The sequence below is a fragment of the Lipomyces tetrasporus genome (assembly GCF_029532465.1).
Source record: "Lipomyces tetrasporus strain NRRL Y-64009 chromosome Unknown POJ06scaffold_2, whole genome shotgun sequence".
NCBI lineage: Eukaryota > Fungi > Ascomycota > Lipomycetes > Lipomycetales > Lipomycetaceae > Lipomyces > Lipomyces tetrasporus.
This window is the reverse complement of record NW_026611597.1, coordinates 882,362-910,316: the sequence shown is the minus strand read 5'-3', so window position 1 is coordinate 910,316 and position 27,955 is coordinate 882,362. Positions and strand designations below refer to the sequence as shown.

Sequence of the window (27,955 nt, the reverse complement as noted above, 5' to 3'; positions counted from 1 at the left end):
AGCGGCCAGGCGAGAACTTTGGCGGCTGAGGGACGATTACGGCTTGCGGCGGTCCAGAACTGGCCGCCGACATTTGGGTGACAAACTGTCACTCGCGTGGCTCATGCAGTGACCTGCGATAAAGCAATTGAGCCGCGCTAGTCCCGATTCGAGGCCCACTGGCTTAGGTATAGGTTTTGGTTTTTCGCTCCGCCCGCCTCGGCGGCCTTCTTCCGACCTTTTCAACAACAACTCATCCGTGTCCTTGGTGCCCTCTATTCCACTGACCTCAACACCACTCCCGACTATTCATATCCTTGCCCTCCACTCCTCCTGCTCGTCTCCTCTTTCGTCCGCGGGGCCGTCTCCACACAGCTCGTCATTCATTAAGTGCCCGTGTCCGTCTTTTGTCGTCGTTGCATCACCTGCATTCCTTGTCCCCCCCCCCCCCCCGCCCCGTCATTTCTAGCATTCCACACCCGTTCACAATGCGTTCCCACTTGTCCGCGCGCTCGTCTCAGGACGAGAAGCGTGTCGTCATCACAGAAAAGACTCCTCTGTCAACATCGTCAATCAACTCCAGCTCGTCGTTATCTTATGGTTCAGGTAAATCGCGTGGTGGTGACTTCCCCCATGGTCAGTTGTACTGACACAGTTCCTTATCTAGCTGAGGACGATGTTCTAGTAAGCATCGGTACACCCCACATTCACGGAGATGCTGTGTCCATCAGATCCTCTGCTTCCCAGAAGACCAGTATGATGCAGGATTTGAAAACTTGGATTTACAACGTCCTCTTTGGCAAGACCGCCAACCTGTCCAAATCGTCCGAGGAGGAACACCGTGTCGCTGCCTCGCTTCGTGAAGTTGCTTCTCTCGACGTCGACAATATTCTCAAGCGATTTGACACCGGATTCAATGGCATCGACCCGTCCGAGGCGAGTGAGCGTCTGGCTAAGTACGGCAAGAACGAACTCTCGTCTGCGGTCCTCAAGCCGTGGTATGTTATCGTCTTCCAGGGCTTGATCCACCCGTTCAACGTTTTGCTCATGATCCTCGGCATCTTGGCTATCACTGTTGCCGAGGACTCCACCACTTTCTACTTTGTTCTTGCTATGGTCATCCTTAGTGTTGGTCTTCGCTCTTACGAAGGTGAGGATTCCCTGTGTTTACCTGCCTATTGCTATCATCTAATCTGAAACAGAGTTGAAATCTCAAAAGTCTTTCAAGTCTATGCGTGATTTGATTGAACCTCTCACTCGCATTTTGCGACCCGATGGCAACGGCGGCTTCGTCGAGACCGAGATTCCGATAGCTGATGTCGTGCCCGGTGACGTGTTGACTCTTCGACCTGGCGACATCTTCCCGGGTGACGTGATCCTGATCGAGTCGAAGGACCTGTTCGTCTCTCAGTCTTCGCTTACGGGTGAGTTCTTGCCGGTTGAGAAGTCGACCAATGTCAACGAGCCCGACTCGATATTTGACCTATCCAACATCTGCTTCATGTCCACATCCGTTGTGTCCGGCCGCGGCCGTGCTGTCGTCATCTCCACAGGCAACTCCACGTACATCTCGACTATCAACTCGACCCTTAACTCTGATTCGATGGAGACCCGCAACTCGTTCGATGTTGGTGTCCGCAAGGTTGCCTACTTGTTGCTTGGATTCGGTCTCGTCATGGTCCCCATCGTCATTGTTGTTAATGGTCTTACAACTGGCGATTTTTACGAGGCGGTCTTGTTCGGCATGTCGGTCTTGATCGGTCTAACGCCCGAAATGTTACCTATGATTCTGAACGCGAACTTGGCCTACGGTGCGTCGGAAATGGCAAAGCACAAGACTATTGTCCGCAAGCTCGATGCTATCCAGACCATGGGCGTCGTTGATGTTATCTGCAGCGACAAAACCGGAACTTTGACCCAGGACAATGTCGTCCTGACTGAGCATCTTGATTCTTCCAACATCAACAACATTGACGTTCTCCACTACGCATTCCTGAACTCGCATTTCTCGACTGGCTTGAAGAACGTGCTTGATTCCGCCGTCATCAAGGCTGCCGAAGCCAGCGAGCATGTCAAGACCGACTATGCTTCGTCGGAGAAGGGCCAGCTCTACTCGCTAGTCGAAGAGTTTCCGTTCGATTTCGTTCGTCGCAGAATGAGTGTCGTCTTGAAGACTTCGGCCACTCACGCCGAGCTGATTTGCAAGGGCGCAGTCGAGGAGCTTCTTGACATATGTGTTGAGGTCCGCGAGTATTCTAACGGGGCGAGCACTGACGTCGAGATGTCGGATGAGTATCGGCAGAAGTTGTTGGCCAAGGTGGCCGAGCTTAATGGCGATGGTCTCCGTGTGCTTGCGGTAGCCACCAAAGCCATTCCCGACAAGGAGCTCGAAGGCAAGGACTTCAGTACCGATAAGGACGAAATTGATTTGACCTTCGTTGGATTCCTGACATTCCTTGACCCGCCCAAGGACGACTGCGCTGCTGCGATTGAGGATTTCAAGAAGTACCATGTCGGTATCAAGGTTCTTACCGGTGACAACTTGGCTGTCGCGTGCAAGGTCTGCAAGGACGTCGGCATTGACACTGAATACATCATCACTGGTCCCGAACTTGAAGAGATCGAGGACAACGAGGAAGAGCTTGACGATATTGTCGAGCGAACCACCGTGTTTGCAAAGCTTACGCCGTTCCAGAAGTTCAACATTGTCAATATCTTGAAGAAGAACGGCCATACGGTCGGCTTCCTTGGCGACGGTATCAACGACGCTCTTGCGCTGCGCGGCGCCGACTGCGGTATCTCAGTAGACACTGCTACTCCACTCGCCAAAGACGCGGCCGACTTCATCCTGCTCGAGAAGTCTCTCCATGTGATCACGCAGGCCATCATCCGGGGCAGAAAAACCCACGCGAACACGATCAAGTACATCAAGATGGCTGCCTCGTCCAACTTTGGCAACGTTTTCTCGGTTCTGATTGCGTCAGCCTGGTTGCCGTTCCAGCCAATGACCGGTAACCAGATCTTGACTCAGAACTTGCTGTACGACATCTCTCAGATTGCGATCCCGTGGGATAACGTGGACGACGAGTACTTGTTGCACCCGCACCAATGGTCGGCGGACTCGATCTTCAAGTTCATGTTGTATCTCGGCCCGCTGTCTTCGATCTTCGACGTCTACACGTTCGTTGTCCTGTGGTTCTACTTTGATTTCCGAATGCCGTTCACGGACGATGTCAAGTACTTCCAGACGTGCTGGTTCTACGTCGGCCTGATTACCCAGACCCTGATCGTGCACATGATCAGGACCGAGAAGCTGCCGTTCATCCAGCGCAACCCGTCCTGGCAGCTCGCGCTCGGCACCGTCAGCGTCGTCGTCGTCGGCATCATCATCCCGTTCACGCCGCTCGGCACGTCCGTGCTCCAGATGCTGCCTGTGCCCGGCATGTTTTATCCGTTCCTGATCGCCGCCATTGTCGGGTACTTTGTGTCGACCCAGATCGTCAAGAAGATCTACATGCGACGGTACAAGGAGTGGTTGTAATCGCTTTTTTGGTATTGTGAATTTTTTTCAACGAAAGCATGGTACATCCCAGCCGGAGGAGGGGGAACCAAGGGGGGGCGACAGTTTTGTGGTTTTATTTATCAGTGCAAAATACCGGGATTTTCATTACTATTGTGTTATTATGTTTTACGGGAGATTTTACTACACCTCATATCGATTGTGCGAAGGCCAGTGTTTGTTGGCGGCGGCAAGAGGGCGGGGAGGAGCGGCGTTTTTTTTTCCGCATCGGCATTTGTTTGATTTCGTCTTCGTTGTATATTTATTTCTTGTTCCGTAAATTTTTTTTTTGAATATCTTTTTATTTCATATAGATGATCATTGTCTTGATAGTGACATATTCTTTTTTTTTTTTGTTCCGGATCGTGGAGGTGGTTGATTTTGGCAAAAAAAATCTAGTTTACGATGCATAGTACCGGGGGTTATGTTAATACATATATATGTTTATCTTCGAACAATATTGAATTGTTAGGTCAATGTGAAACGAAAACATTACTATTTACGACAAATCAGAACAACCAAAGACACCCTGTTCCGAATAAACCCATGAACAAATTTACAGCTTTGCTCCCAACGCCTGATGCACACGCAGCGACTGCCGAATGGACAGATCCAGCATGATCTCCTCCGACCCGCCGGGAATTGCATATGCACGAACCTCGCGGTACAGACGCTCGACCTTGCCGCCCTGACCGCCGCGTGAATACGAAAGACCGCCGAAAATCTGGGCCGCTTCGCGCGCACAGAATTCAAACGTCTGAGTAGCCTGGGCCTTGAGACCGGCGATCGCGCCGCCAAGACGATACATGGCCTCCTGCTCCGACATGGAATTGGTCTGGAAGATCAGGTTCTCGAGCCAGTTGTGCGTGGCCTCGATGCGGATGGCCATGTTGGCGAGCTTGGCCCGAATGACCGGGTGGTCGATCAAGCGCTTGCCAAACGTGCGGCGCTTGTGGCCGTATTTCATTGCTTCCTCGTAGCACACGCGCGAGAACCGGTTGGCCTGGATGATGATTCCCATGCGCTCGTGATTAAAATTCGTCATGATGACTTTGAAGCCCTGGTTCTCCTTCCCGATCAAATTCTCGACCGGAACCTTGACGTCCTCGAACGTAACGTACGTCGTGCCGGAACTCCACATGCCAGAACAGTCCATGCGTCGCACGTTAACTCCAGGCATGGTCTTCTCGATCAACAGGAGCGAAACACCGCCCATGCCTTCGCCGCCAGTGCGGACAGCGACGGTGAAGTAATCGGACCAAATGCCATTCGTAATCCACTTCTTCTCGCCGTTGACAATGAAATACTTTCCGTCGTCGGTCTTCTTGGCCGTCGAAGTGAGATTGGCAACGTCGCTCCCAGCGTCGGGCTCAGTGATGCACAAGCAAATTCTCTTCTCGCCGGACAACAGTCCAGGTAGCACCCGCTTCTTGACCTCCGGCCGGCAAAACTTGATCACCGGCGGCGCACCAATTCCGAAGCCGCCGAGAAGGTGCCAAACAAGACCGCCTGATCCAGCCCGCGCAATCTCATCGGTGAGAATGAATTCGTGGAAATGATCCCACTGCTCGACAGCGACGCACTTTGGCCGGATGTCGGTATATTCGGTCGGATAGTGAACGCCGAGCGCACCAGCAAGATATCCGCGGCGTCCCATCTCGAGATAGACTTCCCTCGGGACATCCTTCTTCTCGTCCCACTCTCCGACAAACGGCTCAATTTCCGACTCAACCCACTCGCGGACCTCGTTTCGGAGCGCAACATGGGACGCGTTGTAGTAGGTGGTGGAGTAACCTTGGTACCATGACGGATCAGCAAATGGCACGAGATCACCATACGTCTCAAACGTTTCCCTAGCGTCCTTGACCTCGACAGGCGCAGCAGCGGCAGAGGGAGCAGGCGTCTCCATCTTCTCAACAGCAGGAGCGGGCGCGGCCGCTCCACCAATGGATCCAATCTGGAGCTTGGGAGTGTACTTCTTCAAGATGCCGGCATTATGGTATTTCCAGAACATTTTGGACGCGTCTTTGCCGGCAACACGCTTGAGGATCTTCTTACCACCGGGATGCTCATTCTGGAAAGATGTGAGGTCGAACACGCCGCCGTCGACAATGATCCAGAGGGATTCCTCGGAATTGTGTTTCGCGACGTCCTTTATCACATGTTAGCTAGTGCGCAGGACAAATCACTCTTGCGGGCACATACCTCAGCGGTGAAGCTTGATTGCGACTGTTGGTTGGACATGATGTGTATGCAGTTGGAAAATCTATAGGATAGTATCCGAGTGGACAGAATAGATGAGAGCTAACGTGCACATTAAGTGGATGCCGGAGGATTAAAATGGCGGCGGGTCTGCTGATTAAGGTGCGTGCCGAGGATGTGTGGAGTTCGACCAGAATGACGTCGGCCCACGATGGCTTCGAGTTCCCAGTTGGTTAGCTGTCACATGCATCCCCGCATGTGTGGGGTACCCTAAACTTAAACGGTTCTGAGCTATGAGGCATATTTGACTATGAATGCGCCTGTACGTGTGTAAAGAGCGCGCAGCGTGAGATATAGGTAACCCTAATCTCGAAAACAGGTACTTCACCACACCAGCGTGTGGAGAAGGGCACATGGAGAATTTGGCCAGGAAACTAAACAATGTTGCCGAGGACCACATTGAACAGATTACTGTCTGGCTCAAGAATTAAATAGACAACTGTTGCTCAGGACATATTGCTGAACAGATATCGGGGCACTCCCTTCTTCCTGAATTTCTTCCGTATACAAACACGTAGCCGAAATAGAGCTCGGAATGGGGCCATAAACGACACCTGACTTTGTTGACAACGCCAATTTCATGGCCGAGTTCGCGTACTCAATAGCCCCAAGTGTAAATCAATGGCACAGAACAATCGTTCTATATTCTCGTCCTCTGGTTTACTGAATTGAGGCGGACAAAATTTATTATTCTGACGGTGCCTTTGCACCGCCAATAACCGACCGGTCCCCTGAATTCTGTCATCGCACCGCTTCAAAAGCCCCATCGCGTTCAAGCACACTCCAAGAGGCATTATCCGTGCTATTATTGTCCTCGCACCCCTGCGTCATCGACTCGGGCGATGGGAAATTCACTGTTTACAGATCTAGACGAGACGATGGGCTGTCACTGTCCGAGATTGCTGTATTACAATTATATGAGCGGCAGGTAATCCGAGATTTCTGTACCAGTCACTGGCCCTTCATTCTGAATCTAAGTACCAACCATGGGATTCTCATCGCATCTGCTAAGCCCTATGTGCCGGGCGATATTTAGCTCCATACCTGCTATCGTGTTTACCGGTACGGTAATCGATCAAGCTAAACTTGACCTGTTGGCTAACATTCGCAAGCATGCTGTATGGAACTGCTGTATATTCGGCAGACCAGTCGCCTGCGCGAACTGCTATCGGCAGCATTAGATGCCTACATGGAAGCATATCTGCCCCGCATCTTAACAACATCGCAAATCCAGCAACGTCGAGCGCAGCTACTTGCCGAAATCGACGCAAGACGGTTGCGTGCGGATGCTCACGTTCAGGATCCTGACATTGCAGTGCAGATTTATACTTACCTCGACACGACGGCCGTCGGTGATCGAGACGAGCAGTTGGAGAATTTCTTTGTGCCGGGGGACGACGATCGGAGTATTTTGGGGTTTGTCAGGCTGTTAAAGCATGCGAGGCCATGGAAGACGAGAGTATAAACTGTCAGTTAAAGCCGAGTGATTCTCTATGCTTCACAGTCAGTTTTAGTATCCCATTTTGGCCATTGTATATGTTAGATAATACGTAGAATTGTACTGGACATCCCGTTATTTGTGATCAATCTATGTACTATTAGGTCAGCGTGACCGTCATGTCGGCGCGATCATGCCCTTTCTAAATTCATCTCCCGGCAGAGGCGCCAACAATTTTTCACCCAGCTCGCGCTCTATACTACACTGTTGCAGCATTTCGCTCGTGACAATTCCACCATCTAGTGTATCCAGCCCAACCGCGAACTGCATCATCATGCCTGCCCGTAAATGCCACAATATATGGCAATGGAACACCCAAATTCCCGGATTATCGGCTACGAATCGCACGACCGCGTGGCCCAGTCTCGGCACCATGATTGTGTCGCGCGGGACAACGTTTGCGAGAACGTATTCCGATTTGTACTTCTGTTTCCAGCCGCCTAATCCTGCATGTGCCGAAAATGTGCGGACCAGCCACATATCATGTCCGTGCAAATGAAATGGATGCGCGGATTCATCGGGGTTATGGATAACCAATTCGATAACTTTGCCTCCTTTGTTGTCGTCATTCATTGAGATCGGAACGATGAGCTGGTCGCCGCCCCACGGCTCTGTGTTTTTCTTCCCGCCGACAGTTGGCACGCGCACCGTGGTGGCCGCGTCTGCTAGTCCCAACGCGACGTGCAAATTAGGCGCACCAATGGCGGGCAAGAATGACGTGCGGTTAATAAATCCGAATGGAGCTAGATTGACTCGTTCGAGTTTCAGGGTCTTGGTCCATACTTGCACCCGTTCATCAAAAGCAGGCACGGGATCCGAGTGGGGACCGCCGGACACGGGAACAAGAAGACTTGCATCCAAGTCACGGCAAAACTCGGGAAGTAGGATGTCATCCCACCTTTGGGATTCCGGCTCGGACCTTCTGGCTAAAAGAAGGGACCGAAGTCGGCTGGATGCCCGGTTGGCAATGGTCGCGCTGTCATCCACAAGATTGACGACAGCACGAACCTCGGGATCAAGGGTCGGGTTGCGGTAGTTGAAGCAATTCGTGTTCATGTCAGCGCGCAGAGTGACTTGGGCAACCGGGCCGGACGTCTCGGCAGTGACGAGAAAAGAATACCGCTGACCTGGGGCGATTGGAGCAAAGTGAACATCTGTTGGCTCTGTTTCCGCAGTGTCAGCCTCGATGACCGTCAAAACGTGTCGGTCTAACGAAATGTTTATTTCCGCAAATGCTGCCGCGTTGATCACCCGAAGTCGATACTTCTTGCCTCTAACGAAACTAAACTGCGCTGACCTCACGTCTGCTGTAGACGTGCACGGATATAGTTCGTGCGTGCGAGAACAGACGTCGCTAAAGGCACGGCCGTTGACGAGACCATTATCCGGCACCGGCTCCAAACCAGCTGAAGATCGCGATAGATACCACTTAAACATCTCCTCACCTGGTGCATGATAGTAATCCTGCAACAATATAATGACTTCGTCGTCGTAGTCTCTTCCGAGCTGATACTTCTCCTCCACTACGTCGTGCACGACGAGCGCACCAGCCATTCCGTCTATCCTCTGCGTCGCCGAATGAGAGTGCCACCAAAACGTGCCGGACTGAGTAAGCTTGATTGAGTAAGTGAAGCTTTTGCCCGGTGGAATTCCGCACTGTGTCACACCAGGAACGCCGTCCATGGAGTTCGTCCCTCGCTGATGCAGACCGTGGAAATGTAGTGACGTAGATTCATTGAGATGATTGTTCACATGCACAACCAAAGTATCTCCTTTATTTGCTCGGATAGTCGGTCCAGGGAAATATCCATTGACGAGGACCATCGACTTTGCAACGCCGTCCGGAAATGACAGCACCTGCCTCGCAACCTCGAATGTGTATTCACGTATTTTCTTGTCTGCATTTTCTGTGTAATAGGGATGCGTGGACATCAATTCCTCCCTATCGTTGATATGACATGACGTTTGACAGACCGCCGTCGACGTGGCCCTTGTACTGGGTACCGGAACAACTAGGAGTAATATGGCAACTGTAGCTGTGACGAAGAAGAGCAATGCGATGCGTTGATTCCCACTGAAACGATAATGACCCGATCTGCGGGCATATGCCGACAGCATGATGAATTACCGTAGCAAAGCCTGCAAGAACTTGTACATCGTACTCTTATAATACCAGATCCCGCTGCAATGTTCGTCCTTCCCCGGGTATGATTGAATTGAAAACGAGCCAAAGGCGCGAAATGAGTTAGCTATTCAGGGGCAACGAGCAACTTTCTCGAAGCCGGCAGTATACTTTGTCCTGCCCGCGCGGCATTACCAATACTGGCATCGTAAATCACAATTATCTTACAGCAAGGTTCGGTTGGCCAGCAGAGGTGGTTGCCAGAGAGAGTTCGTGATCGGGTCGCGCCGCATACGATTCTGTGCGATCATCATCATCTTGGTGCCTGCTGGTGCCTGCACGTGCCCGGCCCTGAGATTTGCTGGGCATCTATAAATTCCTCACTACCAAACTTAATTGCACACCCTGGTACTGTCGTTCTTATTGGTCTCAAATTGTACTGCCGTTTTAGAGCCTTGCGAGCCTGAATCTTGCATGCATTCCGGCGGCTTGCTCTACTCGGCAAATCGGAATCGAAAACTTTGATCGAAATATGATGCCTTTCGTTCCAATATGTTCATTTGTCAGCCCCCGTGAATCTGATATGCTATCTGATAGGCTGACTTACAGCCACCAAAGTACCATCATTGATAAGAAACAACCAGCTAATTGTCTGCTCTAAGATTCCTACTAAAGAAGACTGATGCATTTGCTTACAGCTGGATTTCTGTCATCTCGGCTCGAAAAGAGTGGACCGGAGAATTCCGGGATCTTGCAGATCCACGCCAAGAAGCGTTAGACAGAAGTACAGCTTAATTAGCATTGGCTGGCGCTTGAGGCATTGAACTTAGCTCAGGAGGGCCGAGAGGAGCCAAGGATCAGAAACCTGGGGCAATCGAATATATCCCGGTAACCGATTATTCATAATGTTTGACGTATTGATAATATCGACCGTTAGCGGCGGGACGTCCGTAAACCGGTATCTTGACTTTGGTCAACCGTGAATGGCCGAATGACGATAGGTGTCATGGTATGTAATATGTGATGTTCAATCATTATTACACGGCCACAACCGAGCGGCTTCATGGCCTGCTCAGGCTCAGGCGTCAAGTCACCGTCGAATCACCTCATGCAGCAGCCTATTCGTTTGATTTCAAACATTATGCGTTGTGTTTAGGTTCATGCCATAATTCTTGATCGGGTGTCCACGTGTAGAGTCCGACAGGGTCGCATCCGTGTCTGACATCTTTACCATTCTCGCCGTTTTTAGCACATGGCGCGCGAATTAAGCGATTCGAGCTTGAGTACCTGCTTTACTCAATGCCTGATTAGACCCATTCTTTTACACAGTTCGAGGAATATTAGATATGTGCGGCCTCCCCTCCCAGAAGCTCCTCTCACCACCCTAAGGTCCCACCAATAGAGTCCTCGTCGCTTCCGGCTGTTCGTCCGTCGATTTTGACGTCATGGTCTCCTTCTCAAAGCTCGCCATGGCGGCCAGTCTCATGGCTAGCGCTGTCTCGGCCAGTACTGCTGCTGCTTCTGCTTACACTGACAAGCTGAAAGACATTAAACATATTGTTTTCTTCATGCAGGAGAACCGTGCGTTTGATCACTACTTTGGTACTATGGCCGGTGTTCGTGGTTTCAAAGATCCAAATATACTACTTACGGACGATAAAGAAATCTGGTACCAACCGACTGCCAGCTCCGATGCCGACTACCTTCTCCCATGGTGGTTGAACGAGGATCCGAAATATAAGGAGTCTACTGAGTGTATCATTGCTGGCTCCAACGATTGGACTCCTAACCATAACTCGTGGAACTTTGGCAAGATCAACGGATGGGTCACTAACAACACCGCGTGGTCGTGGGGTTATCTCAAGCGATCTGATATTCCTACTCATTTCTCCATTGTGGAGGGATGGACTATCGGCGACATGTATCAGGAGTCTGTTATTGGTAAGCTTAGACTGTTGTGCCGTGGCTAACCGATGCTGATGGCGATTGAAGGTCCCACTAACCCCAATCGCGTTACCTGGGTTTCCGGTACCATCAATATTAATGGTAGCTATCCTGGCGACCCTGAAGTCAACGGGGGCCCATACATTGAGAACTACGAGACTCCTGGCTGTGAGACCAATGGTGACATCAAGTACGCCTGCTACCCATTGAAATGGAAGACGGTTGCCGAGTATCTCGAGGAGCAGGGAATTTCGTGGTTCGTCTATCAGGATGAGGACAACTTTGACGACAACCCATTCGCGTGGTTTGAGCAGTATCAGGATGCCGACTCGGGCTCTGCTTTGGCTACTAAGGGTGTTGGCTACGCCGGTCTTGAGGCATTCTACGAGCAGGCCGCTAACGGCACCCTGCCCCAGATTTCTTGGATCATTGGTCCGGCTGAGCTCTCTGAGCATCCTCCTTACCGACCCAACGATGGCGCATGGCTTCAGCAGCGTGTCCTCGATGCCATTACCTCGTCGCCCCTCTACAACGAGACTGCTCTCATCGTCTCCTATGACGAGACTGGAGGATTCGGTGATCACGTGCCTCCTGTTATCTCTCCTAACGGTACTGTTGGTGAGTGGTCGTACGATCCTGAGCACCCGGAGAACTTTGTTCCTTCTGGTCCTGGTTTCCGTGTTCCATTCTACGTCGTCTCCCCATGGACTCGCGGTGGCAAGGTCTTCACTGAGCCCTCTGATCACAACTCGCAGCTCTTGTTCCTCGAGCAGTGGGCCAAGTCAATTGGCAAAAAGTTTACTGTTAAGGAAATGAATCCCTGGAGACGCAACCACATGTCGAACTTGGTTAACATGTTCGACTTTGAGCATGTAAGTGTCCCAAGTATTTTCCGCGCGACGCACACTCATGCTTTGAATAGCCTATTCTTGACATCCCTGCGATTGCCAATCATTCGTATCCCCACATTGACGCTAAGGGTGACTACGATGGATACTCTCTCTGCACTGAGAAGTACTACCCTACACTCCCCTTCAGTCGTCCTCCTGTCCCTTACGGCAAGCAGACTAAGCAAGCCGCGCTCTGGACTGAAATTGGCCACAAGCAGGTCCGTGGACAGCTAACCGAGGGTCGATTTCTTGTGTTCCAGCGCGGCTCTGGTGTGCACAGATATGCTTTTGCATTCAATGATAAGCATAAGAAGCTCATTTACACTTCGAAGTACGCCCACCCCGAGAACGTCGACCTCGAGCTCAGCGACGAGTCCCAGCGATTCTACGTCGTCCAGGTCGGCAACGAGTTCTCTCACAACTTTTATATCAAGTCCGCGTCCGGATACTACCTCCACTACTCTGGCCACTTCTACAAGACCCAGGAAGAGGCTTCGATCTTCACGATTGCCTATGACCGACAGTGGGGATACCTTATCATGCATGAGGGCCAGTTCCTCTGCACTAAGACCCAGAGCGGTGTCGCTGGCCTCTGCAAGGATGCTCAGCACTTCAATATTTTCTCTGTTTCCTATTAGACGAGGTCAACTTGGCCCAGGGGATATTCTGGATGCCAATTGATGATAGATGAATGATGATAAACAAAATGCAAAAGTTGGTCAATAAAATCGTTATTTGGTCATATAGTTATAGAATTTTTGTTCTGTTCAAACGAAACTAAAATGCTGTAATATAGATCTGGATTACACACACACATCGAAATTATACTTCTGATCCTCTGAAATATTTCTCGCCGATCTTACATTAGACCAACATTCCTCCAATTCCAAATACTGATAGTTAATGGAGAGATGTCCGCGAGCCGGCATGGTTTAGGGTATGTGGTCCGTTAGCTCGCACGATGACACACATGCGCCACACATGCGCCAGCCACCCTTTACTGACTGAATCCTTAAGCTAAACTGTGACTGAGTTCCCAACATATAATCGCCTCACGACGAGTTGGCAAGATTTCGGGCGTTTCTTCATGGCATTCAATGGCTGCATTTCGGTTGCCGCACTTGATGAGATATTGCTGGCCATACTTCACGAGGTACGGAGGCAACAACTTCTCCGGCGTCATTGCATTCTTTGCAAATCATGCTCTCGTTCAAGATCGACGAGTAGGAGGACTACTGCACCCGTCAGGTGCGTATCAGATGAGTGGACACAGCTTTAGGCCGAACGCTCCGCCGGAAACTGAGTCCACAGTTGACACGTCCAAAGCGATGCCAAACGACAGGAATGCTCGTTCAGCGTATGATAAAGCGCTTCATCTTTTGAAGACCAATCCACCAGAAAAACGACTAGATATTCACCTGCCTTATTCTCAGTACTTGAAATTGCAGGAAAGCTGGTCTAAGTATAGATCGGAGGCGAATATTCCAGAGGATCAAAGGTATTAATTGTCCAGATGCATTGAACTTCGATCCAGCGAATGGCTGACGATTAGAGACTGCAGGTATCCCCGCTTATCATACAATTGTCTAGAGCAGATAGCAACTGTGGTGACTATCCAAAGAGCTCTTCATGAAGGCGCCGCGGCTATGCTCAGACATGAGATTCTATTCTCCGTCCGGCAATATCTTTCGATTCACAGGCTTGACGAAACAAGCCGAATTATCGACACCGGGTCTACCACGATGAGGTGCACTTATGGCAAGTATTCCAAGAGCTCGAAAGAACCCGATAGCTCATTCGTATGCGGATGATGATGAAGGACCTCTTCTGCGTGTGGCGATTGAAGTCGGATTTAGTGAGGACCACCCTGGCCTTCGTCGTGACAAGGATATGTGGATCAATGGTCGCAATGCGAAAGTCGTAATATTGGTATGCCTTACCTTAGGGAATCACTTCGGTTTAAAACTCCTGAGATTGAGTATGAGGATATCGACGACGTCAGCTTGGAATTGGCAAGAATGGGACAAAACATGGCTAAAGCGCGGCGAAGGAACTTGGAAAAAGGTACGTATGGTCCAATGGAATATCTTACAGGTGGTTCGGGAAGTTGCGGGAGGCACATTGAAATCTGGCGAGCCGACAGGAAGCGCCCTTTCAGAACGGTGAGTAACGTCTTCTTGGCGACATATGAAGTCTGTCCTGCTCACTTAACCATGCGAATGTAGGTGCTGATTGAAATGGGCGCCGCAAGGTCCATCTCCTTACAACAATTGGACTTAAAGTCCGCGACTTTTTGTCGGAAGCTGGATGGGCTGCTGCGGACATCCCGGATAGTGACGTTCGCTTAGACTTTGATCGCTATTTGCAGAACCTCCTGTCTTTTGTCGAAGTGACTGCAATGCAACGGTTTGGCGATTTCATTGTTTCAGCTGAGTTTCCATGCGACCGAAGTACGCTTGCTCTGGGTTGCAATTCCCGCAACAAACTACTATTTACGAGGATTCAGGGGTAGGGTTAAACTTCAGCACGGTCCAAGCATGTGACGACATTGGCGTGAATGGTGATTCACATGAGCCAGCGCCGCATAGTGAGGCAGAGGCGATGTAATTTTCTATTGACCCGTTGCAGGCCGTTTCTGAAAACCCACGCATATAACGTGTACCGATCGCGTGTTGTTCTAACGCGTCAATGACAACACTCCAAATCGCGACGCGTCATTATTCGGCGGATAATTATTTCCGCCATATTTGGTGACGAATAACGAATAACTCGCTGACCATCGGGCCGTGGATTGGATCTCGCTATATCTTGACAGACCACAGTACTATGAACACAAGCTGCTAAATTGGCATTTCCTGGCCTTGCGGCCGGCGAGTGAATAGTAGATTAAGGCCCTATCCTTGCTTAGACTGGGACACACTGATAATTAGGTTTTTTGGGGATTAATGTATTTGGCACATGTACCCAGTTTCTGGGTTCCGAGTCGAGAGGAACTATGTTTCCGATGAACCCGCCAATCCAATCCCATATTGGGTCCATTATGCCTTCTATGCAAGGTTCCCAGCAGTTGCTAACACTTTGTCGCAATCAGTGTTCATAAGATACGAGTGTTTTAAAGATACCTATTGACAGTTATTACATCTGCGAGGCTAATTTTATCTTTAAGTTAACTATACCTGTTTAATTAATCGAATTTTCCAACTCGCTCGATCACTCCTAAAGCAGCTTGTGTACTGCAGCCGTACCAAAGAGCCTACCAGCTATACAATTTTTACGAGCAACCAACTTCATGTTCGTATAGTTAATCGTAAACTTCTGCAACCAGTCGTATAGTAATCGTATTAGATTATACGACTACGAGTTATGATGCTGCAAATCGTATCCACCCCTATCATCGTTTAATATATTGCGAATTGAAGGGGTGCATATGGCAAAATAGTCGGTCGGGACGTGACCAGTTTCTGGAGATCGAACCAGTTTCGCAGTTTAGCTCGGAGCAAGGTTTTGACTTGCATCTGGGGTTCCTAATGTTAGGCGCTGGGCCCATGTATTGCCTGGCCAAGGACACCCCTTGTCTTCGGAGTCGAACATCCTAAGACTCTTTGCTACAGTATTACGACATATACGCAGAATCCTACTTCAGAGTTCAGACGTACACAGCTGCGGCACTGCTCGCATTTTCTTCTTGAGAGGCTCCTGTCTATATATCTAACATGCCGACATTGCCCTTAATGGGCAAGGCTTCAGCGATACCCCGGTGCCGTGCAGCTCATTGATATGAACCTTAGAAATGATTGGCTCCTGCAATCTGCTTGTGATTGTGGATTGTATTACACGATTTGTTTTTACCTACGTCTGCTGAATCTAGAATGGCTGGCGCCGATGCACACGCTCACGATGCGAGAGCAAGAGCAAGGATTCGATATGGCATAATTTTCTCACATATGCGGGCTGCATTTATTTACAGATTTCCGCTGTGCGGCTTGTAGTCAAAGGGCTGTCCAATGATCTTGGCATTCATATATATCATCTGAAAGTTTCTGTTGTTACGATTCCACATAGCAATCTTCACCTTAATGCACGCTGTATCTTCCCTCCTTGCGATCCTCACGCTCAGCGCGTCGGCGACCAGCGTGTCCGCTTCCGGGCTCTCAGAAATTAAGCATGTTCATATTAATTATGCAAGAGAACCGTGCCTTTGATCACTACAATGGCGGGTGTCGGAGGATTCAACGATCCCAACGTGCTTTACTCTGACGGCAAGTCGAGAGCACACGAGTGATCTGAGTCACTGGAAATATACTGACATCCGACCTAGATGCTGACAGAGCAGCCCGACTATTCGATTCCTTGATCCAGCCGAAGTTGAAACGCTGCACCAGACCGTTGGCTTACACGACGGTATGATCCCTGCTCGCTCAAGTCTCTCACGCTTTGCAGTAGACGTCGTCCAGTTCCCTACAGCAGACTTCACACTGTGGACGGGGTCAGGCTACAAGTCTGTCTGCGGCTTACTCGCAGAGGGCCGCTACCTCGTATTCGAGCAAACCGTCGGGCATTCGGCCTCGCCCGGCCGTAGTCGGCCGCTCCCAACTCGCTATCTATCTTGTCATGGCAGAACCGTCGTACTATAATCAGGGTTTCCTAATACACCAGGTTGACGATGCATTCAGCGACGCGTTTTATATAAAGGCTGCGCGGGGCGGTTATTTGGCGTCGAATGGAAGGGCTGTGGGTGACATGGCTCGCGCGGAGACGTTTACTATCGGGTTTAAACCAGGATTCGGACACACGATTATAGAGAACAGTGGTGCTGGTGAGGGCAAGGATTTGAAGGGTACAGGGGGTTTTTACGAGTGCGGTTTCGTATCGGAGTGTTTACTCTGTTGCGCACTAGACTGGCTGTGGTTGTGGTGATTGGAGTGACAGGACAAAAACTGGATAGATGTTGTCCGCCTTAAATGATTTGGTTTATCAAACGTTGGAGTGCGGGATGCATCCTGACCGGATTAATTGCGCATACATTTTGCTCTAGGCGACGATGTGTTTTGTATCACTGGCTCTCGTGAAGAGCCTATGGCATATAGTATCCAGATAAAAATAGCAAGCAAGACATCGAAGTCTGCGGTGCGGTGTCTATTAACCCAGGAATGCCTGACTACGACAGAGCCCTAACCTTGCGCCGTCTTTCCCTCAGCTAATATCAGCCAATTTCGCAGCATAAAAAGAGCCAGCAATTATACACTCAAAGCGATCACGGCGATCATGATCGATGCAATGTCGCTCGAAAATATGTTTGGAGATGGCGGATGTGGGTGAGGACAAGCCCGGCATAAAACTTGATGACGCGGCCAGAGGAGCCAAGGATGCTGTGGCTCAGCAGGGCCGTTTTAGGTTCACGACCCGCAACGCTCAATGACGTCAACTTCCAGGCTGATGTGTTTCTCAGCTCCGCGAACCCGCTGGCGAAGCTACGACAGTCGGATATATGCAAATACGCCGTTTCAAGACCGTTAGCAAATCGAACTTGATTCGATAACTCAGTGAGGACAGTGTGCCGCTATCCTGCCGGGACGGGATAACGCATATGTCATCTTGCACCGCCACAAACGGCTCTGTCAAAGTGGCTCAAATTAAACTCCCTCAAGATAGGCGACAAATTGCGAGATGACCCTAGTATCTGACGCATGTACTTTCGGATATAACTAGATCCCGGATGCGTGAAATTCCCTAGCCGATGACAATTGCGTTGAGAATTGCTCTCTGTCAGCTGCAATGGCATAGGAATAAGGAAAATGACCACTCCGCGCATGCTATTGTCCGCATGAATTGACACTGATACCAAAAGTCGGGGCCGACGCGTGGTTTCGTGAATAGCTAAACCTTAGCAAACCATGCCGGATAAAAACAACTTATAATCCCGGTCGCCCACGGCAAGCCCGTGTCTGCAGTTGACCGTGACATTGCATAATGTACACTCGCAGCCTTCCGCTGGCAGCGCTCGTCTTTGCGATTCTGCTAATTGCAGAGCGCGTGATTGGTATGTTGTTGCTCCGTCTCCTATTTGGCAGTCAAGTTGACAAAAATATTCGCAGCGGCTATTGACGATGTTGATGATATTGCATTGCGCGAACGAGACATCGACTACATCAGCTATTTCGAGCCCGAACGCTACAATGCGTTCGACAAACGCTCGTCTCCGACCGGGGGGTACACTCCTGGCAACGTGACCTGTCCGAATCTGTCGTCGTTCGTCCGCAACGCGACTTCACTGGCGGAGAACGAGACGCTGTACATCGAGAATCGTCATGCCGTGACGACCCCGTATCTGATCGACTATCTCGACCGCCTGAACCTGACGGACTTCAATGCGACCGACTTCCTCGTCGACACGAACGTCACGATTGGCCTCGCGTTCTCGGGAGGTGGCTACCGTGCCATGCTCTCTGGTGCTGGCTTTTTGGCTGCGTTTGACGCCCGCACACCCAATGCGACGGATGATGGTCATATCGGCGGGCTGCTGCAATCTTCCACGTACATTACCGGCCTCTCCGGCGGCAGCTGGCTTGTCACGTCAGTTGCAATCAACGACTACCCTACCATTCGCGAGCTCCAGGGGTCGGACACCGTGTGGGATCTCAGCAACTCTATTCTGAATCCAGGCGGATGGCAGGTGGCGCAGACGACGGCGTACTATTCCCAGATAATACAAGAGGTCGATGGCAAGAGGGACGCCGGATTCGACGTATCGCTGACGGACTACTGGGGTCGTGGCCTCGCTTTCCAACTGTTCAACTACACGGACGGCGGTCCTGGCCTTACATTCAGCGATATTAGAAACTTGAGCACGTGGCAGAACTATAGCATGCCGTACCCGATCGTGGTCGCAGACGGACGTCCGTACAATACTAACATCGTATCGCTCAATTCGACCGTGTACGAGTTTAGTCCGTACGAGCTTGGCAGCTGGGATCCGTCGTTGTACTCATTTGCAGTATTGGATTACATCGGTACGAATATGACGAATGGCCAGCCACAGGACAACGCGTCGTGTATAAAGGGATTCGATAATGCAGGCTTTGTCATCGGAACATCATCTACTTTGTTCAACCAATTTCTACTGCAATTGAATGACACCGGTATTGAAGGAGTGCTATACGAGGCCGCCCAAGCAGTGCTCGAGGGGATTTCGGCCGAGGACAACGATATTGCGCCGTACGAACCCAACCCTTTCTTCGGCGTCAACCCCAATATCAGCTACGTGTATAACGAAACGCAGCTCACTCTTGTCGACGGCGGCGAGGACTACCAAAACATCCCGCTCGCGCCACTAATCCAGCCCGTCAGGCAGGTCGACGTGATTTTCGCGATCGACAACTCGGCTGACACGAACTCCAGCTGGCCGGCAGGATGGTCCATGACAGCGACCTATGACCGCCAGTTCACGTCTCAGGCCAACGGGACGAAGTTCCCTGCCGTGCCGGATAGGAACACTTTCGTCGGGATGAACTTGACGGCGCGACCGACGTGGTTCGGATGCAACGCGTCGAATATCACGGGCGAGAACGGCGGCACGACTGTCCCGTTGATTGTATACTTGGCGAACTACCCCTGGACGTACTACTCAAACACGTCGACCTTCCAGTTGTCGTACGACACGGATGAAGTCGACGGCATAATTACGAACGGATATAACGTTGCTACCCAGGGCAATGGTACGGTCGATACGGAGTGGGCGAGATGCGTTGGCTGCGCCATCATCCACCGCGAGACCGAGCGCCGGAACCAGACGCCAACGGCCGAGTGCCAGGCGTGCTTGTCCAAGTATTGCTGGAACGGCACGGTGCTTGACAGCCAAGCCAGCCAGGCGACTGCGGAGCCGAGCCTTGTCATTTCCGAGCAGTCGTCCTCAGACGGGGCCACGATGGCGGCGGTCAACAGCGTGGTGTGGGGAGTTGTCGTGCTCGGTGTCGTGGCCGGCGCGATGTTGTGAAATATGGGCGATGCTAGATATCTAAAAATTTACGATTCGCGATTGATACTTTGTGGCTTGTAAATAACCCATTCGTTGTGTTTACAGTGTGGCTCTGTCAAAAAAGTATTATTTTAAACATATGTTAGTCGAAAGTTTGTGGCGTCGCTCGATTGCTATTGACGCGAAAATGACGCGTCCATTAATCAGAATGCCATTCCAATCGCACGCCATTGTAGATCCCGCAACCAATAGGCCATGTGAACATACAGACGAGCATTCCATTTATAAATACTAATATACAACGCGGACCGAATTGGCCGCAAAGAAATCAAGCTACATCTGCAGACCTTGGACATGTAAAAACACCCATTTAACACAAATCGCAAGTAGACCGCCCATAAAAATTATTAGTATACAAAATTACCGAACCCTATAAAAAACCATTAACTTTAGATTGAAACAAAATGAACGTGAGGAGAGAAAAGAAGTGGGGAGCTGTAAAATCAGTATATGCAAGTTTAGAAATCTTCGTCAAACGCAAACGAGGACTCTTGGGACGACTGCTTCGCCCCGGCCATGACGCCGGCCTTCTGGTAATCCGACACTCGCTTCTCGAAAAAATTGGTCTTGCCGGCCAGCGAGATGTTTTCCATGAAATCAAACGGGTTGGTCGCGTTGTAGACTTTCTTGTTGCCCAGCGCGACGAGGAGACGGTCGGCGACGAACTCAATGTATTGCTTCATGAGCTTGGCGTTCATGCCCAGTAGCGCGACTGGAAGTGCTTCGGTGAGGAATTCCTGCTCAATCTCGACGGCCTCGACGATGACCTTCTCGACCGTCGCCTGCGACGGGCGGTGCTGGAGGTGACTGAAGAGAAGACAAGCAAAGTCGGTGTGCAGGCCCTCGTCGCGCGAAATTAGCTCGTTCGAGAACGTGAGACCGGGCATGAGACCGCGCTTCTTGAGCCAGAAGATGGATGCAAACGAGCCGGAGAAGAAGATGCCCTCGACGGCGGCAAAAGCAATGAGACGCTCGGCAAAGATCGATTCCTTGTCGGAGATCCATCGGAGGGCCCAGTCCGCCTTCTTCTTTATGCAAGGGATGGTTTCGACGGCGTCGAACAGGTACGCGCGCTCGGCGGTGTCTTTGATATACGTGTCGATGAGGAGAGAGTAGGTTTCGGAATGAATGTTCTCAATCATAATTTGAAATCCATAAAAGCAGCGGGCCTCGGGAATCTGGATCTCGTTCGAGAACCGCTCGACCAAGTTCTCGTTGACAATGCCATCTGACGCGGCGAAGAAAGCTAGTACGTGCGAAATGAAATAGCGCTCGTCATCGTTCAATCTGTTTTCCCAGTCGTGAAGATCCTTGCCAAGATCAATCTCCTCAGCGGTCCAGAACGAGGCCTCGGCCTTCTTGTACATTTGCCAAATCTCATGGTACTTGATAGGAAAGAGAACGAAGCGATTCTTGTTCTCGACTAGTAGAGGCTCCTTCTTCTCGAGCGACTGGAGGTTCTTGCGCTCTTTACCGATCCGTTCCATATCGTCATCCATCACTGTGGTGGAGGACTCGATCTTCGTGTCGTCGGCGACGTCTCTGAATGTGCTGATGAGGTTCTTCTTTGCTGACGCGAGGTTGAGGTCGGACAGAACGTCGGCAGCCTGGTGAACGCGTTAGTATGTGTCCATCAAGGATCACCCACGTCATATATCGTCCAATCAATGTCCGACGTGTGCGCGGCAACACAATCCATCCAACAGATCAAAGGAAAAAAGCACTGACCTCTTTGGAAGGAGTGACTTCGGCTGGAGACATGGTCAGGTATTAGCAAAAGATCAGGAAGAAAAATGCAGAAGTGTGGTGGCTCGAAAAACACGATGGGGAACCGGAACGCTCTCACAGGAAACGGAAGGGGGCAGGGCTTAGGCTTTATACTCACCAAGCGAGGCGCCGAACAGGCGGATAGGAACTTACAGCACGCGACGCAGGACGCGTTGTTGTTTTGATGGGGCCGGGCACGTTAGAGGGAAGTCTGGTCAGGCGTGCGTGTTCCGCCGCAAATTTTCGTCGGCCAACCAATCAGACGCCGCGACGCAGACCCACCAACGCGCTCCCGACGCGCCACGTACGCGCTAGCAATCACGCCTTACGCGCCGGACCATGTTTACTTTCGTCCGCGTCCCACACCACCTCTTTCGGTCCGCTTGCGCCTGGTGACATGCACTTCGAAAGCAGAAACTACGGAATTTAGGCCGCGATTGTCATCACGTAGACACCCGGGACAAGGTGCTGCAACGCTGAGCCAGCAATCAGGGGCGGCCGCGACAGCCAGACTTTCCTAAGGGCAAAGGGTTCTCTAAAGCCCTCGTGCTTTTCACTACGATATGCACACGAGTGGACCTGAATCGGATAGCTGCGTGTTTTCCCATGCCTGGCTCGTCACTTCAACCACTCTTTCTGAGACCGGAATTGACGGTGTAGATCGGATTGCAGTCGATCAAGCTCGAGCAAATCCCAACCCATATCGTTCATTCTGCACCTCATCGCGGCTTGGCTTGCCGCTTCACGCTATTGTCGACGCATTTCGGCTAGAGCAAACTTTCTTGGACTCTGGCCTGGCCTTGATCGGCCACGAGGTACCCACTTTCATTCAGGGTATGTATCCCCACCGCGCCGCACACTTGAGATAATAGTCGCGCGTGGTTATTAATGGCAATCAATCCTTATTAAATCCTGTAGCTCCGGCTCCTCGGAGCTCGGATGCCCGGGATTTGTCAACGATGTCATACATGTCTTCATGTATACATGCCCTGTTGAGCAATTTCAAGAAGGCTGGACTCTTCCATGCCTGTCTCGTCATCGTGTCAGCCGCGATCTTTCATCCATCAGACCAACTAAATCTAGCACACCACTAACATGACAAAAGGTTTGTCGGAATTCGAACTGCTCGGACTCTTCACGGTATCAGCCAGGTGAATGATTCACGCTTACACGTTTCGGAATGATGAAACGAAAATTAATTCCATATGTCGGCCCGTATCCCGTCCTGTACAAAAGTCCTGCGAATTTGTGACGATAGCTGCCGCCAAGACAGCGCTCTACGGCTGTTTGATTTCTTAGACGCGACCTACTCGGTCTAAATACACTATTCAGAGGAACATCTAACCAATGTACCCAGCGCGCAGCGGATATGCAATATCTGGGTGTAGCACAAAACAAGTAGTAGTTATGAAACAAGTATAAGTTATCAGCACTGCTCCTTAACTGTGACTACCACAGTTTCAAATCGGAATCCGATTGACTAGCTCACGCAAATAAAAAAGACAAAAAGAGAATCACAGACGTGTGCCATTCACCGATCCCGACAGACGTATACTATTCCGCACTGTCACAGTATCTCAAATGCTAGAACGTAACGAGCATTACTATTGAGTAGTTGTAGCAGCTGCTAAACACCATCCGTAATCAGAGCAGCAATGAAAGCAAGAGCATCTTGAGACGCAATCTGGGCAATATCGCTACCTCATTGTTGTTGGATCATTCATGCGTATCATAGAGCGCCACTCGCGCTCATATATATATATATTGGTTGAAACTGTCCAGCAAGGTCGGTACTTGAGGAATTCGGAGTGACGAGCGAGGCAAACGCAACGCTGAGGTGACGCAAATAGAAACGGTCGCGAAGGACGCGCACTCAAACGGTCACAAAAATTCGTGCTGTTTTGGAGCCAGTCGCGCGGACTAGAACATCCGCACATGGCGATTCCACACTCGTAATGAGTCAGAAGTGACCGGTGAACGGGGAACCAAACCAAGGTCGCGACAGACACGAACGCGCGCGCCTTTTGCTTTGCTAGCCTCCTCGTTTGCAAAAGGTATCCTTGCCTTTTCTGGGCCATTAGTACACATCACATCGCGTCCATCCATCGGTTCATCGACTGCAAAGTCAATCAATTTCTCTTCGCGAGCGACTGCACTGGTATTTCAATCCGCAGGGTACCCGTAATGTCGTCGGTCGCAGCTCCGTACGCGCACACCCAGGCCATTCAACCACCACCACCACCTCCTCCTCCACCACCACAACAACCCCATCTCGTCCCGCCAGTTCACTACGTGCCCTCCACTAGTTCTCATCTGCAAGCGGCCCCATCTGCCACCCCTTCGTCGCAGACGACTGTGATCTCCTCGATGTCGCAACAGTCTCAGTCGCAGCCGTCGCAACCAAGCACGGAATCGCGGACGTCCACTCCGCACTCGCAGGAGACGCCGCCTCCTCCCCAACTCGCTCCTGTTCCGACACCCTCAAATATATACACCGTGAGTGTACCATCTGTTATTGGCTGCTGGCTTTGACATGGCTGGGTGCTAATTACTTTTGCAGGCTGTCTACTCTGGCATTCCAGTGTACGAGATGATGGTAAACGGCGTGGCCGTCATGCGTCGTCGATCAGATTCATACCTCAACGCGACCCAGATCCTAAAAGTTGGCGGTGTTGACAAAGGGCGGCGGACAAAGATCCTCGAGAAGGAGATTCACACCGGTGAGCACGAGAAAGTACAGGGCGGGTACGGCAAATACCAGGGAACTTGGATTCCGTTCGATCGTGGCCGCCAATTTTGCCGACAGTATTCAGTGGAAGACCTCCTTCTCCCACTCCTTGATTTTGACCCCGCAGCTCCTCAGTCTGAGCAGACGCCTACAAAGGAACAAGCGTTGGCGGCGCGCAGAAAGCAGATGTACGCAGTTGCTTCTCAACAGAACAGCACAGCTTCACAAGCCGGCATTCCAAGCGGCAGTACCAACTCCGTTTTTGCGACTCCGTTGTCGACGTCCGCCACGGCAGCTCTGACAGCACTTGGCAAAGCGGCTCAGAGCATGTCTTCGGCGAGCCAGGCTGCATCTGTGCCTTCTGGCGATATCAAACCGCTTCGGGCCAGTATTACGAATACCCATGACCACCTAGTTTCTTTTGGCTCAGACATGGCTACTGATATTGATGAAGACGAAGGTCAAGGTGAAGATGGCCCTCCCCGAAAGCGGTCGCGTATAGGTTACTCGAATGTCATTGGTGAAGACAATGTGGCCGTTGTCGAGTCGATGAGCCGGGACTCGCTGTTGACTTCAAAAAGAGAGCAGCCGTTGGATCCATTAGACGCAAATACAACTCCCAACTTTGAACGTTCTAAGGACATCATGACACAGATCTTCCTAACAAACGAAACTAGCGGCCTGTCACAACTGTCGGTTCTTGATTCTGTTGCAGCGGGCAGTACGGGTAGCTCGTCGATAGCGAAAATTGAAGTCGACGTTGCGATTGACGAATTAGGGCACACAGCTCTGCATTGGGCGTCCGCTTTAGCTCGGATCCAGCTCGTGCAAGATCTTGTCGCGAGAAGGGCTGACCCGCGACGTGGGAACTATGCGGGCGAGACTTGTCTGATTCGTGCGGTTCTGGTGACAAACAATTACGACCAAGGGTCGTTTCCGCAGCTGCTGGATCTTTTGTACCCCGCTATAACACTGGCTGACAAGGACGGTCGGACGGTTCTGCATCAAATTGCCCTGACAGCGGGAATTAAGGGACGGTCGGGTGCGAGCAGGTATTATCTTGAATGTTTGCTGGAATGGATAGTACGCCATAATGGCCCCAACAGTACTAGAAAATGCGTGAGTTTATCGCGGTTCATGTCAGACGTCGTGAACGCTCAGGATAAAAACGGCGATACTTCATTGAATATCGCCGCGCGAATTGGAAACAAGAGTATTGCGCAGCAACTAATTGAAGTTGGCGCGGACGCAACTATACCGAATCGTGCTGGGCTGCGGCCAATTGATTTTGGTGTCGGAGGTATGCCTTCCAATCCTTCTGCAGCGCCGGCTCCACTATTTCGAACTCCCGGGCCATTGGTTCCTGCGGCCGTTGCTCAGAAAAGCAAAGATATAATAGCCTGCAAGTCTCCGCTTTCTATTTCTGGCAAAGAATTGGATTCTAACGTGTACAATAGCAATGACGTCTATGATTTCAGTGTTGGATAAAGACTTCCAGCAGGAACTCCAAACAAAGCAGACTACTTTGGACGCTATGCATGTGCAGCTTCGGGAGGTTACCGTGACGCTTGCACAGTCTCGGTCGGGTGCTGACCAGCTACGGCGGCAGGCCAATCGCCTTAACGAGCTACATCAGCGTGACAGAAATCTCGAGAACGCGATCCGGGAAGAAGACGTGCGGTTCAAAGCGGTCAAGGTTGTGACCGTTGTCGAAAAAGAGACCTCTACGGAAACTGCTGCTGCTGCTGCTACTGCTGCTGAGGGCGAACCTAGCTCAGACGAGGTGATGACGGCAGATGAAACTGGTGATGTTACCATGGCGGACCTGGACACAATTGACAGTCGGAGCGACGACGATAATGCGGACGTTGACGCCGACAAGGCGTTTCGATTAGAGATTGTTGAGGAAGCAACCACTCCTGCCGTTAACGGTCCTACGCCAGAGGCTGTTCCAGCTGCGACGGATAGCGCTGCTAAGGAAGAGAATACCGCAAGTGCGACGGCTAGCATCAGCGACGTCAACACTGCGGCGGTTACACCTGCTACGAATCCGGATCCCACGCCTGCGGCAGAGTCGAGTAGCAGTCGTGTAATATATTCAAACAGGCTGAAAGTCGTTGGTCCGGTTCCACCGATTCCTGTATTGCGCGCAAGGATAGCCGCATACAAACGCAACGCCGCACATCTTAGTGAACTGGCTCAAGTACTCCGTGGGAGGTCATCCGACCTAGAAGACAAGTTCCGCGGTGTTGTTGCAATGTGTACTGGTGTTCCGAAAGAAGACGTTGACTCTCTTCTGGAAGGCTTAGTGCAGGCCGTGCAAAGTGACCCGGCTGAGGTCGATATGTCACGGGTTGCAGGATTTCTAAGGAATGTTGATGAGAACCCATAGACGGACTTGGAAAGTAATGGGGTATGGCTTTAATTTTCGTTTGTTCGGTGTCTGCGTTCCAATGTTTTGTCGAATTTCGTCCTTTGTTTTGTAACGGTATCATGTCTTGTTGTTGCATTCGGGTACTATTTCTGGACCTTTAATATTGATTTGCGCGTCTTCTAATATTGGATTATTCATGTATTATTTTGTTCGTTTTACTCATTCGACAGTTCGTATGTGTCTTCAATCAGTGTATCACTGTTTCCTATGATGTCTTTGTACAGTCGGTTGAGAAATTGCAGGTATGGTGTACATATCAACCTCATCGTCATACGTATGCGACGAGGTCGTCCATTTCTTTTGAGTCTGTCTTTCTTTTGTGGCCTTGTTGCCTCGCTCAGTTTCTCGTCTTCCATACGGTAACTTCGAGCTGGCTAGTAGACATTTACGTCGCAATTTGGCTTTCAATTTTGAATTCCTTGGCGACTGTCTATCTACAAGGCTAGAGCAAGTTGCAAAGAAACAACGCATAGCGTTTTGAGTACGGTGCTTTCGGTGTTGCAATGAACGTGGAAGTATTGTAATTATAGGCTATTACATATCTTCGCTGCTTGTTGGCGCGAGACGACGGATTCGAGAATTGGAGTAGGGGATATTAAGTGTTTGTAAGTTTACAATAATACAGGAAGTAAATACTTTGTGCAGTTGGTTTTCCAGAAATGAAAGTGATGTGTGTTTTGAATGTATGGTCGCTGGGGGTCGTCCGAATTAAAGTTCGATATTCGTTCAACTCCACA

The 27,955-nt window shown here is 50.7% G+C and overlaps 10 protein-coding genes across 10 annotated transcripts; 7 read left to right on the top strand and 3 right to left on the bottom strand.

Moving 5' to 3' along the window:
- Positions 1-83: 83 nt before the first annotated feature.
- Positions 84-3,807, top strand: POJ06DRAFT_54868 (uncharacterized protein). Its single transcript, XM_056191197.1, has 3 exons — positions 84-585; positions 647-1,129; positions 1,182-3,807. Exons 1-3 carry the CDS (start codon positions 468-470, stop codon positions 3,518-3,520), a joined length of 2,940 nt encoding a protein of 979 aa, XP_056046193.1. The 5' UTR covers positions 84-467; the 3' UTR covers positions 3,521-3,807.
- A 227-nt stretch (positions 3,808-4,034) lies between these two features.
- On the bottom strand, positions 4,035-5,942 carry POJ06DRAFT_245518 (acyl-CoA dehydrogenase/oxidase). Its single transcript, XM_056186660.1, has 2 exons — positions 5,744-5,942; positions 4,035-5,690 (listed from the first exon to the last, which is right to left on the bottom strand). The coding sequence occupies exons 1-2, from the start codon at positions 5,780-5,782 to the stop codon at positions 4,095-4,097; spliced, it is 1,635 nt and encodes a 544-aa protein (XP_056046192.1). The 5' UTR covers positions 5,783-5,942; the 3' UTR covers positions 4,035-4,094.
- An 844-nt stretch (positions 5,943-6,786) lies between these two features.
- Positions 6,787-7,314, top strand: POJ06DRAFT_273352 (uncharacterized protein; the record flags this gene model as incomplete). The annotated part of the gene is made up of 2 exons (XM_056189584.1): positions 6,787-6,862; positions 6,913-7,314. 2 exons carry the CDS (start codon positions 6,787-6,789, stop codon positions 7,263-7,265), a joined length of 429 nt encoding a protein of 142 aa, XP_056046191.1. The 3' UTR covers positions 7,266-7,314.
- A 36-nt stretch (positions 7,315-7,350) lies between these two features.
- Positions 7,351-9,776, bottom strand: POJ06DRAFT_245515 (multicopper oxidase-domain-containing protein). Its single transcript, XM_056186659.1, has one exon. It carries the CDS (start codon positions 9,414-9,416, stop codon positions 7,416-7,418), a length of 2,001 nt encoding a protein of 666 aa, XP_056046190.1. The 5' UTR covers positions 9,417-9,776; the 3' UTR covers positions 7,351-7,415.
- A 1,089-nt stretch (positions 9,777-10,865) lies between these two features.
- Positions 10,866-12,892, top strand: POJ06DRAFT_193284 (phosphoesterase family-domain-containing protein; the record flags this gene model as incomplete). Its single annotated transcript, XM_056184907.1, has 3 exons — positions 10,866-11,361; positions 11,413-12,236; positions 12,287-12,892. 3 exons carry the CDS (start codon positions 10,866-10,868, stop codon positions 12,890-12,892), a joined length of 1,926 nt encoding a protein of 641 aa, XP_056046189.1.
- Positions 12,893-13,076: 184 nt separating this feature from the next.
- Positions 13,077-14,223, top strand: POJ06DRAFT_245511 (uncharacterized protein). Its single transcript, XM_056186658.1, has 2 exons — positions 13,077-13,752; positions 13,816-14,223. Exons 1-2 carry the CDS (start codon positions 13,352-13,354, stop codon positions 14,063-14,065), a joined length of 651 nt encoding a protein of 216 aa, XP_056046188.1. The 5' UTR covers positions 13,077-13,351; the 3' UTR covers positions 14,066-14,223.
- Positions 14,224-16,464: 2,241 nt separating this feature from the next.
- Positions 16,465-17,171, top strand: POJ06DRAFT_265598 (uncharacterized protein; the record flags this gene model as incomplete). The annotated part of the gene is made up of 3 exons (XM_056189093.1): positions 16,465-16,532; positions 16,588-16,639; positions 16,698-17,171. The coding sequence occupies 3 exons, from the start codon at positions 16,465-16,467 to the stop codon at positions 17,169-17,171; spliced, it is 594 nt and encodes a 197-aa protein (XP_056046187.1).
- An 834-nt stretch (positions 17,172-18,005) lies between these two features.
- POJ06DRAFT_54749 (lysophospholipase catalytic domain-containing protein) lies at positions 18,006-20,497 on the top strand. The gene is made up of 2 exons (XM_056191196.1): positions 18,006-18,294; positions 18,350-20,497. The coding sequence occupies exons 1-2, from the start codon at positions 18,225-18,227 to the stop codon at positions 20,245-20,247; spliced, it is 1,968 nt and encodes a 655-aa protein (XP_056046186.1). The 5' UTR covers positions 18,006-18,224; the 3' UTR covers positions 20,248-20,497.
- Positions 20,498-20,629: 132 nt separating this feature from the next.
- Positions 20,630-22,301, bottom strand: POJ06DRAFT_54738 (ribonucleotide reductase). Its single transcript, XM_056191195.1, has 2 exons — positions 22,018-22,301; positions 20,630-21,896 (listed from the first exon to the last, which is right to left on the bottom strand). The coding sequence occupies exons 1-2, from the start codon at positions 22,048-22,050 to the stop codon at positions 20,748-20,750; spliced, it is 1,182 nt and encodes a 393-aa protein (XP_056046185.1). The 5' UTR covers positions 22,051-22,301; the 3' UTR covers positions 20,630-20,747.
- A 1,939-nt stretch (positions 22,302-24,240) lies between these two features.
- On the top strand, positions 24,241-27,176 carry POJ06DRAFT_265595 (uncharacterized protein; the record flags this gene model as incomplete). Its single annotated transcript, XM_056189092.1, has 3 exons — positions 24,241-24,552; positions 24,617-26,186; positions 26,242-27,176. 3 exons carry the CDS (start codon positions 24,241-24,243, stop codon positions 27,174-27,176), a joined length of 2,817 nt encoding a protein of 938 aa, XP_056046184.1.
- Positions 27,177-27,955: the final 779 nt, after the last annotated feature.

Coding starts and splice junctions, on each gene's coding strand:
- POJ06DRAFT_245511 (XM_056186658.1), top strand. CDS start 13,352: ATGGCTGCATTTCGGTTGCCGCACTTGATGAGATATTGCTGGCCATAC. Junction 13,753..13,815: donor AATATTCCAGAGGATCAAAG/GTATTAATTGTC, acceptor TAGAGACTGCAG/GTATCCCCGCTTATCATACA.
- POJ06DRAFT_245515 (XM_056186659.1), bottom strand. CDS start 9,416: ATGCTGTCGGCATATGCCCGCAGATCGGGTCATTATCGTTTCAGTGGG.
- POJ06DRAFT_54868 (XM_056191197.1), top strand. CDS start 468: ATGCGTTCCCACTTGTCCGCGCGCTCGTCTCAGGACGAGAAGCGTGTC. Junction 586..646: donor GTCGTTATCTTATGGTTCAG/GTAAATCGCGTG, acceptor TTCCTTATCTAG/CTGAGGACGATGTTCTAGTA. Junction 1,130..1,181: donor TGGTCTTCGCTCTTACGAAG/GTGAGGATTCCC, acceptor AATCTGAAACAG/AGTTGAAATCTCAAAAGTCT.
- POJ06DRAFT_54749 (XM_056191196.1), top strand. CDS start 18,225: ATGTACACTCGCAGCCTTCCGCTGGCAGCGCTCGTCTTTGCGATTCTG. Junction 18,295..18,349: donor AATTGCAGAGCGCGTGATTG/GTATGTTGTTGC, acceptor AAATATTCGCAG/CGGCTATTGACGATGTTGAT.
- POJ06DRAFT_245518 (XM_056186660.1), bottom strand. CDS start 5,782: ATGTCCAACCAACAGTCGCAATCAAGCTTCACCGCTGAG. Junction 5,691..5,743: donor AATCAAGCTTCACCGCTGAG/GTATGTGCCCGC, acceptor CATGTGATAAAG/GACGTCGCGAAACACAATTC.
- POJ06DRAFT_54738 (XM_056191195.1), bottom strand. CDS start 22,050: ATGTCTCCAGCCGAAGTCACTCCTTCCAAAGAG. Junction 21,897..22,017: donor AAGTCACTCCTTCCAAAGAG/GTCAGTGCTTTT, acceptor CGCGTTCACCAG/GCTGCCGACGTTCTGTCCGA.